Source organism: Cheilinus undulatus, linkage group 13 (genome assembly GCF_018320785.1).
Source record: "Cheilinus undulatus linkage group 13, ASM1832078v1, whole genome shotgun sequence".
Classification (NCBI taxonomy): domain Eukaryota; kingdom Metazoa; phylum Chordata; class Actinopteri; order Labriformes; family Labridae; genus Cheilinus; species Cheilinus undulatus.
The window spans coordinates 13665733-13683984 of record NC_054877.1 but is presented as its reverse complement, the minus strand read 5'-3'; the positions used below and the strand labels follow the sequence as shown (position 1 = coordinate 13683984).

Sequence of the window (18252 nt, the reverse complement as noted above, 5' to 3'; positions counted from 1 at the left end):
TCTCTGACATTTCACTAGCCTTATCCATCAGCATGCATGCATGACACAGCTGTGTTTACCTTTAGCATGCAGCTACAGGTATGTGCCAACATGCCAACCGGTAGGAGAGAAATAGAAATTGCAGATGTTTCCGGGATTTTCTTTTTCTTCTTGCAACAAAAGGAAAAGAGAAATAGGGCTGTTTTTTTCAGCCCCAGATAACTGTCATGAAAAAGTAACTCAAAATGGCTTACTTGAACTGCAAAACTAAGAGGTTAAACAAACAATGCAATCAGGACTTCTAATGGATTTCTTTGTAACATAATTCCTTAATAATTGTATTCATGATAGGAAATTATTTATGCAATAATCCAGCTGTACATTATGGCAATGAAACCGGGCATCCATTTTTTTCATTAACCCAACTGTGTTGAAAGCTCCAGTATGGTGTGCATCATATTAGCATTAATTTTTATTATTGCTTATACTTCTAATTTATTTTTTATTTTAATTACATTAAAATTTTTCATGCTTTAGTCTGTTATGGGAATTGCTTGCTCAAACATACCCCAGGATGAGCAAAATATTTTTGATTCTGAGTCAAAGGTACGGTGTGTTTTAGGAGGGAATGGCACCCTCTAGTGGGTGACTTTAAAAAAGCTCTGTTTATAGTAAAAAAAAGTTTTATTAATCACTTGATAAATGTTTGTTTTTCTCCTCAGGGTGGAAAAGTGCTCAATTACAGCAACCCCCTCCTGGTCTTCTTCTTCCTGCTGACGTTCACCGTCACCACCATCATGCAGTGTTTCCTCATGAGTGTTTTCTTCAACAAGGCAAACCTGGCAGCCGCCTGCAGTGGCATCATCTACTTCACCCTCTATCTGCCGCACATCCTCTGCTTCGCCTGGCAGGACCGCATCACTAAGAATATGAAACTGGCAGCTGTACGTTTATTTTTGTGTCGTGGTTTTTTAAGCTTCTAATGCAACATTGACAAAACACAACACTCTTTCAATGTCTTTATGTAGTTATTGTGCTACTGAGATGGTTATTTCCTCCCCTTCCTTCTCCAGAGCCTGTTGTCTCCTGTAGCTTTTGGCTTTGGGACAGAGTACCTGTCGCGATATGAGGAGCAGGGGTTGGGTCTGCAGTGGGACAACATCCAGACAAGCCCATTAGAGAAAGACAAATACTCCTTCCTCACCTCCATCTTCATGATGGTGTTTGATGCTGTCCTCTACGCCTTCCTGGCCTGGTATCTGGATAATGTCTTCCCAGGTTGGGCTGATTATACACTCTTTGGTTGTGATTTTACCCCTTAATTGATATTTTAAAAATCCTTATGGATTCTGTAAATTCTTTATTCACAGGACAGTACGGCATTGGTCGACCATTTTACTTCCCGTTCCAGCCCTCCTACTGGCAAACTCCCGCATCTCCACACAAGGAAACAGCCAATCCAGGTGAGCATCAGCAACCTTATTTTGTACTAATTGCTTGCATGTGTAATATCTATTTGAGGATTTTTGCAGTGATAAGATCTGAAGTATAGGAAAGCCAAGTAAGTACCTCACAAAGACACAGCACAATATTTTTTTTGCACATTACAAAAAGTCAAAGACTTTCATTGAGACATTGAAAAATGATTAAACAAGCCAGTAAAAAGCCAAGATGTGAGAGGAGATTTGCCCTTTTAAACACTCCTGGAAAAGAGACTAATGTAGTATGTAGTTAAATACAGCGTCGAAGGACATATTTTTCTGTAACCAGGCCCTCCATTGAAGATTATTATGAACCCTTAAACAGCAAAGAAAACATTATGAAAAGCTATGAAAAAGAGCAAGCTGCCCTCTACAAAAAAGGACCAAATCCAGACTTAAGTACTGTGTATCTTCTTTGATTTAAAGTTTAATATCATTATAAAATCTAACAATATCAATACCTACTGTGCATTCAATGAGTATTCAGGCACCTTTCCTTTTTTATGTTGCAGCCTGATGCTACAATCATTTAAATCCATCTTTTCTCTCATTAACCTACACTTCACCTTGACAAAATGATCAGAGAATTTTAGAAATTTGTGCAAATGTTTAAAAAAAAAAACAGAAATATCACACTGACATAGGTATTCAGACCCTTTACTCAGTACTTAGTTGACGCACCTTAAGCAGCAATTATATCCTGGAGTGTTTTTGATTATGAGGCAACAAGCTATGCAGTCCTGGATTGTGGGATTTCTGCTATTCTTTGGCAACATTTCAGCACCAAACGCTGGAAATGTATCCATGTAATCAAGACAGTTTATTTGGTTGTCTCTCAAAAGAGGATATAGGCTTGTTTTAAAACATTTCATCTTAGTAATTACTCATTATCCCATTGTTTGGTTTGAGTAGAGCAGTTTGAGCTGTAAACATGTCTGATGACACCGTGTATCTCACTGCTGTGATTTGCCAGAACAACGTATTTCCAGTTGTCTTTTCAACATTATTCATTTAAAAAATGTCTGGCAGTTTCATTCATGAAATAACTACATTTCAATAATTTGGGATGAAATTATGTACAGACCTGCTTTAGAAGTAGTTACATGAAAAGTGAATCACTTTGTAGATAAAGAGATATACAGCATCTCAGATGAACAGCCTGTGAGAGTGGCTGTCAAAGATGAATGATCTGCAGATAGACTATCCTAGGACTTTCAGCTGAATCCATATGAGATTGTTGTTGTTACAACCAGTTTTGAACACTTAAAGTGTCCAAATGAATGTCCCCTTTGTTAAGTTTTCTGATCAAAAGTGGTCAAAAGTACTTGCTAGATAATTATTTAATGAAAATCCAAACAAGAGGAATTAGACACTATAAGTTTTCAACATCTGTTAGAGCTACAACAACTACAGATAAGATACATTCAGCTGAAAACTGCCAGTTGACATGGTCATACTTTTAACCATAAGAATGGCAGGTTAACCCATTAGCAAAGGCACCTGCATGATACATATTTTTATCACAGCACCTATTATTACAAAAATAACCTGTTCCATTACAGGGCAGTTAAAGCTTGATGTGCTTTTGTGGTGGGCAGTTATTTATTGGCTATATGCATTGGCATATAAAGTTCCTTTTCAAAGGTGATGTTTTGTTCAATCTCAACAACCTTATCATATTTATCGGACACCGAATATCAGAAAGTAAACCCACACTTGAAGTTAGAAAAACCATCTAAACAGGGGTTCCACTTAACACTCAATAAAGGCTTTTATCTGCCAGTTAAGACTGTTTTTTTCTTCCTCAGATCCAGACAAACCCGAAGAAAACCACGTGGAGAAGGACGTGGAGAGCAGAGGCACGCCTGAGATGTACTGTAACGGTTCAGCCAGCAAGAAAACCTGTAAGCACCAGAGTAAGAGGGAACGACTGGAGAGAGAGAAGGAGATGCTGAGAAGACAACAAGAGACTCCAAATCAGGAGGAGGAGGTTCAGGAGGAGGGGAAAGAAGGTGAGGACACAAGAGAGAGAGGCACAGTGGAGATGAGAGAGTAACACTGGACTCTATTTAGGGAACACATTGAGGACATCTGGTGGACATAATGGGCAATACATCCTATTTTAACTGTGCTGGGACAGTTCTGGAGTCATTATGTTGCTACTATTTGAAGCAATAAAAAATATCCTGAGATTTGACTCACTTTATTATATATTTAATTCATTTGACTATTTTGTACACTTGGCTGCTGCGAAACAATAGAGAAAATAAAGAGGGTGTATCAGGATAACTTGAAATCTCTAAAGACTTGTTTAAAATATAACTGATGTCTGATGCCAATGATGTTGACCAATGTCAGCTTTCCTCCAGCAGCTCAAGAAAAGAACGCTTGTTTTTTCTGATAGTGACAGCCCGATCACATGTTTTAACCATGCTGAAGTACAAAATTAAGGTCACAATTTCACCGTGACGCACTGGAAAGAATTATGCAATGCTATGAAAGGTGGCTGTCTTATTGGCAGATCAATCAGAAAATTGATTAAAGGTTTAATTATGGGATTTATGGAGAGCACAGCTGTTTACCGATACATAACATATGTATTTCTGCATCTTTATAGGTCAATTGCTCTTTGAGGCGGACCCAGACGGCCTGGTGATGGGGGTGCAGATTCAGAACCTGGTGAAAGTGTTTGACGGACGCTCTCGTCCTGCTGTCAACGGTCTCAACATCAACTTCTATGAAAGCCAGATCACATCCTTTCTGGGGCACAACGGGGCTGGAAAAACCACCACCATGTAAGTCACACAAGGATACAATTTCTATTAGGGTTTTCATGATACCAGATTTTAAGAAAGTTGTTTTATTCTATGAAAAACCAAAAAACAACAACAAAAAAACAACATAAATATCTCTTCTGACACAGCAGCTTAAAAAAAAAAAAATCGGTGCTTGGCACTACAGAGCACTGTCTAAATTTCAAAAATATGTTGGCAATATAATGTTTTTGTACAATTTGGATTAGTTAGTTAGTCCTTGATTAGTCCTTAGTGCTCAGCTGGTAGGTTGGGACCTAATAGTGGGTCATAATGCCATTTTCAGTGGGTTGTGAATATGTGCCTGGAAAAAATGAGGCATAAAGTCTATGGCATGCTTATATTTTGAAGGGTTTGTCTCCATAATTGTCAAAAAACACTGGGTTATGATTAAAACATGGAAGAAAATTAGGTTGATTTGTTGTTAAGGAAGTGGTGGTGAGTCCTGACACTAGACCAGTTGAGAACCATTAATTATACGCATAGCTTTAGCTTTGTCACCTCTCAATACTATCAATCATTAAAATAACTGTTTAAAATATGAAGAAACAAAACATACTGTAAATGCACTGGTAATTACATTTTAAAATAAACTGTGTTACTTCTCCAATTAAACCTGACAGCCAGCCCCTTTCAGATGTGCCTTTTTTAAGTAGACATTATTTTACACAGCCTTAAAAAGTATAGATAACACCAATCCCCTAATGAGATCCCAACGTTAACTTTCCAACCTCCCCCTAAATCTCCTCGCTATCCAGGTCCATCCTGACCGGCCTGTACCCTCCTACATCTGGCACTGCATACATCTATGGAAGAGACATTCGAACTGACATGGACACCATCCGCTCATCTCTGGGGATGTGTCCTCAGTACAACATCCTCTTCAAACAGTGAGTTATATTTTTGATGCTGCTGACAGGACTGACACCTGTCCCCTTCTAAAGTTCATTGAAAGTCCAATTGCATTGAGGCTGTGTTTTCAGAAATTTTTAAAAGAGAAAAGTTAGATTAAAGGAATGCTTGTCTATGACGTTTGTTGCGAGGAGTTATTTGCTTATTTTGAGGGTCTGCTGTCTTTTTTGAATCTCTTTATAGGCATATCTTTTTCAGAAAGCCTTCTTGTGAATTGTGTTTTATCCATGGAACCTTATTTTTTTTAAACGGTTGTTTTATTCAACCACTGATTTGAGTTTTTGCTGGGTTTTATGTTTTGTAAAGCACTTTGTAATGTTGGTTTTGATAAACGGTATACAAATAAATCTCCCAGCTGTCATTGGGTGAGAAGCAGGATACACGCTGGACTGGACACCAGTCAATCTCAGGGCTGACTTACAGAGACAAACCAGGCACACGCACCTACGGGCAATTTAGAGTCACCAGTCGCCAGTGCCTGCTTAGCTGGAGTTACTTTAATTACTTGTACCCTGGCCTGCCCAAAAAATTGTGTGTGACCCTTAAAAACCCAGTGAAAGGGCCCTCCCCAGCTGTGATTTACTGATGACGTCAGCACAGGTTTGCTGGATCAGTAGCATTGGTGCTAGCATCCTGGCTAACATTTACCTCATTGGAGCTGAAAAATGTGTCAAACTATTATTGGGTTCTGATTTTGAAATCATTTATTCCTGCTACTGTATAAGCTGTTACAACATTTCTGCCACTCCTTTTGCCACTTTTAACCAATTTTTACTGCTTTCCACCCATTTTTGCCACTTTTTAAACTTTTCTGCCACATTCGATCAAATTTTCAACCTTTTTTCAGCACATTGTCATTTATTTTTGTCATTTCTTCTTACCTTTTGTAACAAATTGTTGCTGCTTTTTGCTCTGTTTTGCCACTGTATCCCTGTTCTAGTACTTTATTGCCATTTTTGCCATATTTTTTCCCCTTTTAACCCATTTTTGACACACTTGTTATTGCCACTTTTAGCGCTTACACAACTTTTTGCTCATTTTTTCCCATCCTTGGCCACTCTTTTTCCATGTTGTCACTTCACACCAATTTTTTGTCTCTTTTTACAGTTACTTAGTTATTGCCCAAAGTTGTTTCAGTCTGTACTACTTTATCTTCTGGCATCCTGACCTAATAATTCTATAATGTACTACAGCATAAATAGATCAAATTCATTTCATATTTCTTTGATAAGAGTGGTTGGTATTCGGCTTAAAAAATAAAATAAGATTACCACATCTTAACTTTACAATAGATCATGATTTTGCTGACTTCCATGGGCCTTCGGTTTGGCTGGGCCCCAGAAAGTTCTCCCCCATACCTCCCCTTATGGGTGGCTTTGCTTGTACCCTTGGTGGTTGTCAGATGAGACAATTAACAGCACCCTGCTTAAACAATCACAAACCATAAGATCCTCAAAAGAGCACTAAAATGTGCATCAGTTTATGTTCAAATCAATATACAACCTCCTGTAAAAATAAAAGACGCTGGTTTAGATGAAATACTGTCTGAGACAAATTAATTTAAATTAATTTAAATTAAATTAATAGTTACCTCCCTCACAGTTAATGACTTTTAAGGCATAAACCTTTACAACTGTTACACTGCTTTCCTCTCAGTCTCACCGTGGAGGAGCACATCCTCTTCTACTCACTGCTGAAGGGTCGCACACAGGAGGAGGCTGAAAAGGAGGTGGAGAGCATGCTGGTGGACCTCGGACTTCCTCACAAGAGAGACGACGAGGCTCAGAATCTCTCAGGTGGACTGTTTTTTTTCGATATATTTATGAAAGAGAGCACAGGAGAGCTTCTCTTTTCTGATAATGACTCTATGCTGATCTATTCTCTCTCTCATTATACAGGCGGTATGCAGAGAAAACTGTCAGTGGCCATGGCGTTTGTTGGAGGGTCTAAGGTTGTGATTCTGGACGAACCTACCTCAGGAGTGGACCCTTACTCCAGGAGATCAATCTGGGACCTCCTGCTAAAATACAGAGCTGGTAAAATACCTCTTTTTTGGCCCTTTTGGTTAACAGTTTAACCCTTTTAGATCCAACATCAGCATACCTCACACCTAAGATCAAATTCTTTCTGCTATATTAAAGGGAATGAAGAATAAAACCAAATCTTTCTCAGCTTCTTAAGCCTTCCTGAGGCACTTGAATTAAGTGGTGAAGTGATCAAAAGGAAAAATTTAGCTACTTAGATTCAACAAAAGCATAACTTGAAGTCACAAACTCAATAAATTGCTGGCAAAAGCACTTGAAAGTTATAATTACTTTTTTTGTCCATGTAGAAATGGTTTATATTATCTTTTTATTGCATGAAATGTCAGAAGAAAACACTTTACTGAGGTAGCCTGGTGTGTGTTTGTCCACCTCACGCACAGAGGTAATTGTTTTCATGGCTGGTGATCCAGGTTCAAATCCGGCCTCAGGCTCCTTTCCCACTCTCTCTCCCTAGTGTCTAAACTCGTCCACTGCCCCATCCCCACCAATAAGCATTAAAAAGCCCTTTATTAAAGTGGAATATATTTGCAGGCCGGACAGTGATTCTGTCCACTCATCACATGGATGAAGCCGACCTGCTGAGCGACCGCATCGCCATCATCTCTAAAGGACAACTCCACTGCTGCGGATCCCCGCTCTTCCTCAAGAACTGCTTCGGCGTTGGTTTCTATTTGACGCTTGTGCGCCGCATGAAGGATCTCAAGAGGAGGGAGGCAAGTTTTTACCTTTAACATAAAATCAGCCAGACACCTGTCTGTATGCTGCATTATCTGTCTGTTTACCCCTCATAATGAAAAACTCTCACACTAAAGAGAATATCTGATTTTTCCTCCTTTAAAGGTTCAGTTTCCCAGCAGGAATTTTGAATGTGTTAAAGGTGTTCTTTTCTTTGCTGTTTCCCTCAGAATGACTGTGACTGTGCCTCAGACTGCTCCTGTACCTGCTCCATCTGTACCAGCTACAAAGATCAGTCTCAGAACCAGTCCCAGCATCTAGACAGAGTCATGGAGGGTAAGGAGATGCTGTGGATTTTATTCTGCTGTTAGTGCATACTGATGAGCTGCTTCTCCTGTATCACTGAGTCTCACCCTCAAGTTAAGACCCTATTAGTGAGGACATTATCGGACATGTTCGCATGTCCTTGCATCTTTAGTGCTGTTCAATGTTAAAGCTTAATCATTGGCGTGATTCAAGTTCAGATTCTGGAAATGATGTAAAATTATGCAGAACTTATGAGAACTGTTCCCATTTCTGTTTCTTCAACTTTTGCAGTCCAAGCAGGTTTTCATAACTTGAAGGCTCCAGGCAAAGACCAGTATGAACCCCTTTTGAATTTTGCTTAAAACAGTCAAATCAAGTAAACAAAATGTTTCAAATCATCTTTTTTCAGGTATCAAATCCAGAGAACTACAGGACAAACCCAAATCTGCAATATAAATACCTACATACCCTACATTAGATACTTAATACCTCTTAGAAGAGCATCAGAACTCAAACTCAACACATTTAAATATTTTAAAAACATTTCTAGGCCAGGTGTTACTTATCAGAAAAAGCGTGTATGCGCTCTATTGATATAAAGTCCTTTCCTTTGTCACAAACTATACATTTTTATTTATTTCATGCAATTTTACCACACTATAGCCCACCATTAATTGTTTCTGTGCCTATGGGGATCTTCCTCCCTATAGTTTGCGTGATATGAAGACATTTAAAGGCTTTTTGAGAGGCTTGGACGTCACAGCTGGGGGCTGGGGTCCTCCCCAGGGACTTTTTTGGATGATAAGAATCAGGGTGGTATACATGAATACATTATTTGCAATGCAATAAAGGTCCATTAGTAGTGCGTTAATTTATTTGTGACCCTAATAATTGTGTGTGCTTTAGTTTTCGTTTCAGCACATGTAAATTAAAACCAGACGAGTGACAAATCACAAAGCAGCATGAAACACAGAGTTTTCAGTCAGAAAAGAAAAAAAGTATTTGTGATTATATTCATCCTCAGTTTCTCTGTTAGAGAAACAATATGCTGAATAAAAGACAGATTTTTCCTTTAGGTAGTTATGTTTGAGCTAGGGCTGTCGAGATTAGTCACAATAATTGCAGATAATTAAGGTCCGCAATAAGTATACTATGTTTTTTTTTTTAATTTACAAATAATTGACCCCCCTTTCAGCACATTTTGGTTAAGCCATATCAGCGTCTCCCTGCAGTCACAGTGACGTGAAATAAGCCAAACACAGCTCTTTAATGTCTCATTTCACTTAAAAAAAAACTCACACACAGCTCATTGAATAAGTCAAAAGGAATCTGCACCTTGTGTTATCGAAGGTGCAGATTCCTTATTTACTGCTCAATCCTTAACAAGATCCTTTTTTCCATGGTTAAGTTGATGTAATAGTCTTTGATTTACTTACTAAAGCATGTCTGTATCCAAATGCAAAGTGAATTACCCTCAGTTTAAGACAGCTGAACCTTGCACACTGAGTCCGTTGTGTTTCATTTTTATTTGCTGTAAAAAATCACAGAATGTAGGAAATTATTTTGTACTTGATGAAAATAAGCAGTGAGGATGAGCCTGTGGCTTTGTCACTCCTTAAATCTTACTGGATCCATCCATCCTGACACAGAGCTTCATACAGCACCAGCTGTTTCGTTATTCCAAGTTGGAGAGATGGAGAGCAACCTCCTAATTCAGTCTCTGTGAGTGGCTCTGTGTCTGTGAGAACAAACTTCAGCCTTCATCTGTTATATTTTCATGGCTGATAATATCCACATAATACACAGGCAAATCCCAGTGTTTAAAGGAGGTTTCAGGGGGGTTGACCGAGAGAGAAGACACCATTTTGTATCATCTATCAACCATCTGAATGACTTAAACTGATGCAAAAATTCACATAAAATCAAACCTGTTCTGAAAAACATAACAATGGGCAAAAGTTTCTGCTTCAGACTGATTTTCTTTTTAATGTGCAAAAAATATGACAGAAAAACCTCAGACTCATTGCAAAGGCCTTTAGACCTTAAGAAGCGCCTCATTTTGACCAAGCTGGCATTAAGTACGAGTCTTTATTCACAGAGGGGGTTTTTTTTGGACATCAAATGCTACTTTTAGTTTATTGGCTGCACTTTCTTAAGAGCATAGCCGAGCTATTTAATTGTATCATCAACATAAAAATGGACCCTTGTGGGACACCATTATGAATACTTATAAAGGCATATTAGTGCTTTGGGGAAAAAACTGATATCAGTCAACTTCTGTAAAAAGTAAAGTGGAGTGGTCAACGGTATCAAAAGCCTTAGATAAACCTAAAAAAATTCAGTATGATATTCTTTATATTTGAGTCAATGGCATTCATGGTGTCATTTCAGACCTTTGTCGCAGCGCTGTGTTTCTCTCTGAAGCCAGACTGCAGCTGGGATAAAATGCTGATAATTCTGTTAGCTGAATGATAAGGCCCTCCAGTGCCTTTGCTGAAACAGAGGTTTTAGGATTTGGTGAAGCTAAGGAAAATTTAATCACACAGTTTTATATCTTTAATTTGAAAATAGAAGGTAGAGGATGAAGGTTTTGTTTGGTTTACTGGTTCATTTAAAATCCTCAGTTGTTTGTTGTAAATTTGTGTGGATGCTTTACAATTCAATTCCTCTGGTGACTGAAGGAAGCAACAGCTGCATAAAATATAACTTAAACTTCTCCACTAGAGCCTCCTCTACTTAAAATCAAAGAGAAAATGATGTGCAAAAATACTCAAATAAAGCCCCCTTGTGAAATAAATAAAACTTTCTTTTAAAACAAACACATAATCAGGAATCACCATTCTCCACATTTATTATTTAACAGTGATACTGACCCACATGGCTTTCCTTCTTCCTGCCTGAGGACACCCAAGATGAGACAGGCCAAGCACATTCCTCTTTATTTCAGAGCTTGAATAACAATGTTTGTTTAGTGTTTTGGGCATAATTAGCCTCTTTCCTTTCTCTTATTAATGAATTTCTATTTTGGGAGTAGATTAAACTCCCCTGAAATGATGATTTTCTATTTTCCTCTCAGGAGACTTAGACAGCATCAGTAGTCTCATCCACCACCACGTCCCTGAGGCCAAGCTGATCGAGACCATCGGTCAGGAGCTGACCTACCTGCTCCCCAACAAGGGATTCAAACACCGAGCGTACGCCAGCCTGTTCAGGGAGCTAGAGGAGACGCTCACTGACATGGGCCTCAGCAGCTTTGGCATCTCTGACACATCACTGGAGGAGGTAATGACACGCCCTCTGTCCTGTTCACATCACTGGAAACATGTATGGAGTTTTAATGCTGCAATGTGGAAAATGATGGAAAACAAGAGCTTCAAGGATTTAAACAGAAGCTTTAAGAAGGCATGCATCATATTCACTCTTCAGTCCTGTGATAATGACTCATTTTTAATTGTTTTATGAGTTTTTGAGACTAGGAGATTTATTTATTAAAATGTATGAAAACAGGACAATTTATTTTGTGTCAAATTGACACTTAAAGGTGTAAAATAAAGTCATAGTATGTGTAGTATTTCTTCTTTCAGCAGTTGAATAGTGGTTATTCTTTTTAGGTCTTTTATAACAGAACATGGAGATTATTCTGATAATGAACTTACAGGAAGAGCCCTTCTTTCCTGCTCTGCAGATTTTCATAAAGGTCACAGCAGATGGAGAAGCAGCGAGTCATGCCATCACTCCCGGTAAATACCATCACTGATATTCAACATGGCCTTTTCCTGGAATTGAATTCTTGACCCTGTGGCCTGTCCCTGTAACGTGTTGTTAGTCCATTTGCCTCACATCTGTTTTTATTATGATTTTAAAGCAGTAAAACCTTTACCTTTCGCTCTATCCTCAAGCTACCTGTCCCATGTTTGTGTAGTGGTGTTTAATGTGTGAATTTTAACCCTGTAGTTTGTGTCTTTATGTTTTGTGTCTATGCCTCCCATCATAGAGCAGTGGATATTGAGGAGGAGAAAAAAAGACAGCATGGTTGAGGATGAAGGTCAGAGACAAGACAAGGATGTTTGAATTCAATCTAACAGATCTGGGTCAATCATTAATTGGGGAAAAATTAAATTCAGTCTTATCTAACTTTACCTCATTTCACATAATTTTATTTTATGTCACCTTTTCATAACGATCAGAATCTGTTATATATAATATCATCTCATCAGTGTTGGATAACGTTACTCATCTAACTCGTTAGATCCTTGAGTTACATACTGAGAAAAGTAATTTGTTACGTCACTGCATTACCTACTGATAAAACTAACATGTAAGGGTACTTTTGCGCTACCAAATATTAAAATCTTTTAAACAGTTGTTCCAGTTGTCAGTTGTAAAAATGACTTACGGCACGTCTTTATATTTGCAGACTCTACTGTTATACAGCCTAATTTACGGCCTATAATCTGTAACTCTACAGTCTGATAACACCACAAACAAGCATAAAAACATTTACAGTTCTTTAACACCCTTTCAACCAAAAATCCACATAAAAGGGAAAATTCTACAGTGCATTACCATCCTTTCTGCCAACTTACTAGCTCAATAAGCTAGTGACATGCCGTGCACTGGCACGGCTGTGTTTACCTTCTGTGGCATGCCACTACATGCCAACGTGGATACAGGAAGAAAGAATGAACAGTGGGGGTTCTTCGAAGGCCTTGTATTTATGTATTTTCCTTTCTTTTTAGTGGCCACAGAGGAAAAAGGAAATTGTGGATTTTTCTTTCAGTAATGGATTACTTTTATGCAAATATAACTAATAATGGATTACTTGGCAGTTACAAGAAAAAAGGTAATCTGAGTACTCTAACAAATTACCATTTACAACCAATTACAAATTACTGCATTTCAAAACATATACGTATTTGAATATCCTAGTATTGTATCAAAATGAATTGTATCGTACCGTATTGTTTCGGATTGTATCTCAACGTAACTTATCGTATCATATTGTATCTTATCTTAACGTAACGTATCATATCTCAACGTAACTTATCGTATCTTAAAGTATCGTGTCGCATCGTTTCGTATCATATCTTAACGTATCATATCATATCGTATCATTTTGCATTGTTATGTAACGTAACGTATTGTATCATATCGTATTGTAAAGTAACCTGATGTAACATAATCATATCATAATCATATCATATTGTTTTGGATCGTATTTTAACATAACGTATAGTTTCGTATCGTATCATTTCGGATCATAACGTAACGTATCATATCATATCATTTTGGATCATAACGTAACGTAACGTATCATATCGTATCATATCCATATCGTAGCTTAAATTTGTTTGAATCTTACCTCTTCTTATTCTATTATAGTGACATACTAAATCCTTATGTATCCAAATGGAACATTTTTTTTGTTTTTACAATAGTATCATATCTGACTTTGGCAATCTCACCCTATTTTTGTCAACCTAGTCCTGTTTTGACATTTAAATGTGTTTTTTGTGTCTAATATAGTTTTGAAAGACAGCTGCACATCCAAAGTTGTTTATACCCAGAATGCAGCGCAGAAGCTTTGCTTTTACAGCTAGAAAACAATGCAAGGGTATTCTTAGTCTTTATTTAGAATGAGTTTTCTGCTTGCCGAGCATGTTCAACGTATTAATTTACCTTTATCTATTAGAGTCAGATGAATAGAAAAGCCTGAAACCAGTTTTAAGTTAGGTGCTTTGCTCAGAGGAATCTGAACAGCTGATCTCGATCCTGCTACTCCCAGCTGCTCCTGCTGCCTCTGTAGAAATACTTTGTGCAGAACTAACTGTACGTCCTCTTGTCAATCACAGAACAAAATGGTGTGATAAACGGCACTACTGGAGGTGCATCAGACTGCAGTGCAGGACGCGGCACCCGGCAAGTGAAAGGATTCAATCTGATCCTGAAGCAGTTTCACGCGCTGCTGGTGAAGCGGTTTCATCACGCCACGAGAAGCAAGAAAGACTTCCTGGCACAGGTACAGGAATAGGTCAATTAGCAGACAGGGGTGGGAGATGAGTAAATGTTTTTCTAAATTGTGAACAGAATTGTGTAAGTATTCCTCAGTGTTGAGAGTTATTTACAGTGCTGTTCTTTCTGGGGTCATTACAGATCGTCCTACCTGCCAGTTTTGTCCTCATAGCTCTGATCTTCACCATGATTGTTCCTCCGTTTGGAGAGTACCCGAGTCTGACTCTGACTCCCTGGATGTACGGACAACAGTTCACCTTCTTCAGGTCAGAGCTCTCAAATAATGAAGTATTTGTCTTTCTAAAATTTTAAATGACACCTAAATTATATTTAACATGTATACAAAGCTTCTTATCTGTTGGCGTTGATTATATTTCTTATATTTCATCATTCAGTAGCTCGAGCAGGAAATCTGAAGATCATATTTCATTGCCTTATGAGAGACATGGCAAAAAAAAAACTAGAAATGGAAGCAAAAGAACTCATTAAACCCAATAACCAGCCTTCATTTCACTTTTTTAATAGAACATATTAACTCTACAATAATTTAACATATACAGATTTCATATTTTCCAACTTTCAACTCCAGCACTGCTCTCATCTGTCTAATGCACCCAAGTTTTCTCATTTTCTGGCTGGAACTTCATCAGCAAAAGTTATTTTGTGTGTTCGGTTGTAATTAGCTTGTTGACAGTGTCATCCATCTGCCATAAATACAAACAATATGAAGTATTCATGGAGAAAATGCAATAAAGAAACACAGTTTTTAAAATTTATGCTGTATTTCTTTGCATTTTCTCATCCTTGTTTAGTAACGAGCAACCATTCGACCCCAAAATGAAACGCTTCGTAGAGCGCTTACTGAACAGACCAGGCCTGGGGACACGCTGCATGGAGGGGGAACCACTAGGGTGAGTATCGGGACTGACTTCATGCCTCAGGACTGGTGATGGCCGAGGCTGGATGCCTTATGTTTACTGGTTTGTTGTTTCTCTATCCATTCTTGTGACTTGAATATCTCACGATCGCTTTCATGGATTTTTATCAAAATCTGTGCAAATCTTTATCCTGCTGCAAGGATGAGTTCATAGGTCCAAGGTCAAGGTCACCAGGCCTCATGTTCATCTCTTTGCTTGCTCTACTTGACACTCCGACGGTTTTTCTTCCAACTTTGCATAAATGTTTATCCTGATTCTAGGATAAAGTGATTATATTGTGTGCATCCTTGTTTGTGAACATGATATCTTAAAGCCTGTTTCAGGGATTTACTTCAAACTCTACACCAATATCCTCTAACACACAAGGATTAACTGATTAGATTTTAGAGGTCAAAGGTCATGAGGCTCAAGTGTAACCCTTGCTTGTGAACTCAATATCTCAAGAACACTTTGAGGGATTTACTACAAACTTTGCAAAGAAGTTCACACTCAATCAAAGATGAACTGATTAGATTTTGGAGGTCAAAGATCAAGGTCACTATGCCTCATGGCCAGCCTTTGCCTATAGTGTTTGTACCACAGAAAACACCATGTTTTTTTTCTTGATTCCACCACTGTGCTTTCACTGTACGGCAATGTAAAACTTACAAAGACTTACAACTGCTGGGCAGTAATTCAATTTTTTTAAATGTACTTATTAAACGTTCAACTTCAAAGAGTTTGACTTGGTGAATAGAGATGCCATCTGGAGGATTCTGGTGCTCCACAGGATTTTACGTTTGCTCGTCCAGCTGATGTCTGCCCTGAAGTGTTGTCGCGCCATCTCTGGCACGTCTCCATCCTGTCAGTGAGGCAGGGGTGCATCTTAGTGCCTACTCTCTTCGGATCCCGGTGGAGACTGTTGTAGGGGCTCTTAACTTGCTGAGTGAGGGGGCTGAAGCATTGGGAATGCAGGTCTCCTGGACCAAAAGAAAGATCCAGGCATTTAGGGCTGCCTTGGATGCTGCCATTGAATCTGTGTCTGTGAATGGTTAGAGCATGGAAGTTGTAGAGAAGGTCACCTACCCTGACAACGTAATCCAACAATCTGCCAACTGTAAGGCTAAGATTGTAGGATGGCCTCGCACATGGGATAATGGGTTCACTGAGTAAGGCTGTGTGGTGCTCACAGTACCTGAGCATGTGAACACAACTCAGTCTTTTGGTCCTCATGGTCTTATTATACATCAATCAGGAACACTCTCGTCATACATTCAACCATTTAATTCCTAAATGGATACACAGTTTTACTTGGTGGAGAAGGCTCTGCTCAAAAGATGCTCCCTAAGATAGTCAAGCAGCAAGCTTTTACTTTCCAGGGAGCGCATATGGATAGATTACATTTATGACAATACGTATCGGCTACAAGAAAATTAGTTCAAAAGCACTTAATCCATAGCATGAATGCCAATATGAGGGTGCAACAAGCTTTATGCTATAAAGGAGGAAGCTGGGGTGGAGGAGGTTAAGCTTTGCCAGCAACAGCAGCAGCATGGTGCATCAGGATTAATGCAAGCATGAATAAGTGAGAAGTACGTCATGTTTAAATACACCGCTGTGTGAAGAGGAAGAGCTGTGATTGGCTGTGGGAACTGGGAGGTAATAATTGGGATCAGCTTACTGTCAGCTGATCATGGCTGGGTGTATACCTACAATGTCCTGCATGAATTAATGCTAGGCTTCATTCTTGTGTGTCCTGAAAGCTGACTGTTAGCAAGACTGTGTCTAAAGCAGATGTGATCAGGAGAGCATGGATAGGAAGAGGAGAGGATACAGGAGCGGCAACTTTGCTTCTGATGGCACACAGTGTATTTTCCTGGGCGTGATGTAAGTCATAGCATACTGGGTACCCAGGATTTGGTGGGTTGGACTAGACTTTGGGGTGATTACATGCATCATGGAGGGTTCAGCTGGGAGGGTACTTGGAGCAGTAGGGCATTGGCCTGGCACAGGTTTTTAGGATGGCCGTCAGCATGCCAGAGCAGGACCAAGGTTGTGGTGGAAAAATGCTGAACTGGCGTTTGCTTTCATACTTTACCTGACCCGAAACTTTAAATATGCATGGAGAAAAAAGGATAGACCCTAATGCTTTGACCTGTAAACTTACTGGAGATCATACAGGCAAGAAGCTTAAGAAATAAAAGATAGTAATAGGCTGTGTGGAATATCTCTCAGCTCTGTAACGCCAACTCTTTTCTAAGAACAGTGGAAATCTTCAAACAAGTGTTTGAAATACAAATTCTCCACATTCTGCTAAAACATTTTCCTCTCAGTATAACCTCCATGTCAAATAATCCAGTAAGACATTCTCAAGCCTCTTGTGTTTCAGATAGAACTTCGTCTGTAATCTAGTTCAAAAGAATACATTTTGCAGTGCGGTGCATAACCCTTTAGAACAGTTTGCTTTTCCATGTGATAAAGGGATTCGAGATACCAACTGGCAAACAGTAAATTACCGTATGAGTTAAAAGACAAAATAATATTATTTTCCTGCCCTATTTTCTGCCAGAACTGCTGTATTTTGCTGTAAGACCACTGGCAATGGTTGAGACAGTCTGTTTCTATCTTGAGGCATTGTGGGGATGAGTCAACATTAGATCTATGGTGTTGGGAGTAGGGTATGTGGGCTCTGTGCAGTATCATGAGTTGAATTACTTTCACTCTAATGGGTGATTTTTTGGACTCCCCCCAGCATCGTTTGTGATGTCTGTATTAAGTTGTTCTTCCCATCATTCTTTCAGATGAGGGGTTCAGAGCATCATAGACTTTGAGCATATAGAAAGCGCTGAGGGAGAGAATCAGGACAGCTGATAGGAAAGGATAGAAAGATGACATGAGTACTCTCCTGCACTGACAGAGGTATATGCAGTTATAAAGGAGTATAAAGCAAAATGGAAGAGCAGAAAATTGAAGTAGCAAAATTTGCCAGAGCTAACATAAATAAATGAGATTATAGGCCTAAAGAAGAGTTCTTATTGGCTGCATATAAAACTAGGATTCCTGCATGGCTGTTACGTGCGTCCATGAGATATACAGCTACTGGATGGTGAAA

At 38.9% G+C, this 18252-nt stretch overlaps 1 protein-coding gene across 1 annotated transcript in view; it reads left to right on the top strand.

Moving 5' to 3' along the window:
- Positions 1-18252, top strand: part of LOC121520046 (retinal-specific phospholipid-transporting ATPase ABCA4-like) — an 82866-nt gene that overhangs the window by 39852 nt on the left and 24762 nt on the right. The window contains exons 16-31 of the mRNA XM_041803271.1: positions 702-923; positions 1053-1257; positions 1350-1442; positions 3269-3472; positions 4078-4255; positions 5032-5163; positions 6842-6981; positions 7084-7221; positions 7762-7943; positions 8136-8241; positions 11288-11493; positions 11897-11951; positions 12206-12256; positions 14064-14230; positions 14365-14489; positions 15036-15134. Coding sequence (XP_041659205.1) covers positions 702-923; positions 1053-1257; positions 1350-1442; positions 3269-3472; positions 4078-4255; positions 5032-5163; positions 6842-6981; positions 7084-7221; positions 7762-7943; positions 8136-8241; positions 11288-11493; positions 11897-11951; positions 12206-12256; positions 14064-14230; positions 14365-14489; positions 15036-15134 — 2303 coding nt within the window. The remainder of the gene's footprint in view (positions 1-701; positions 924-1052; positions 1258-1349; positions 1443-3268; positions 3473-4077; positions 4256-5031; positions 5164-6841; positions 6982-7083; positions 7222-7761; positions 7944-8135; positions 8242-11287; positions 11494-11896; positions 11952-12205; positions 12257-14063; positions 14231-14364; positions 14490-15035; positions 15135-18252) is intronic.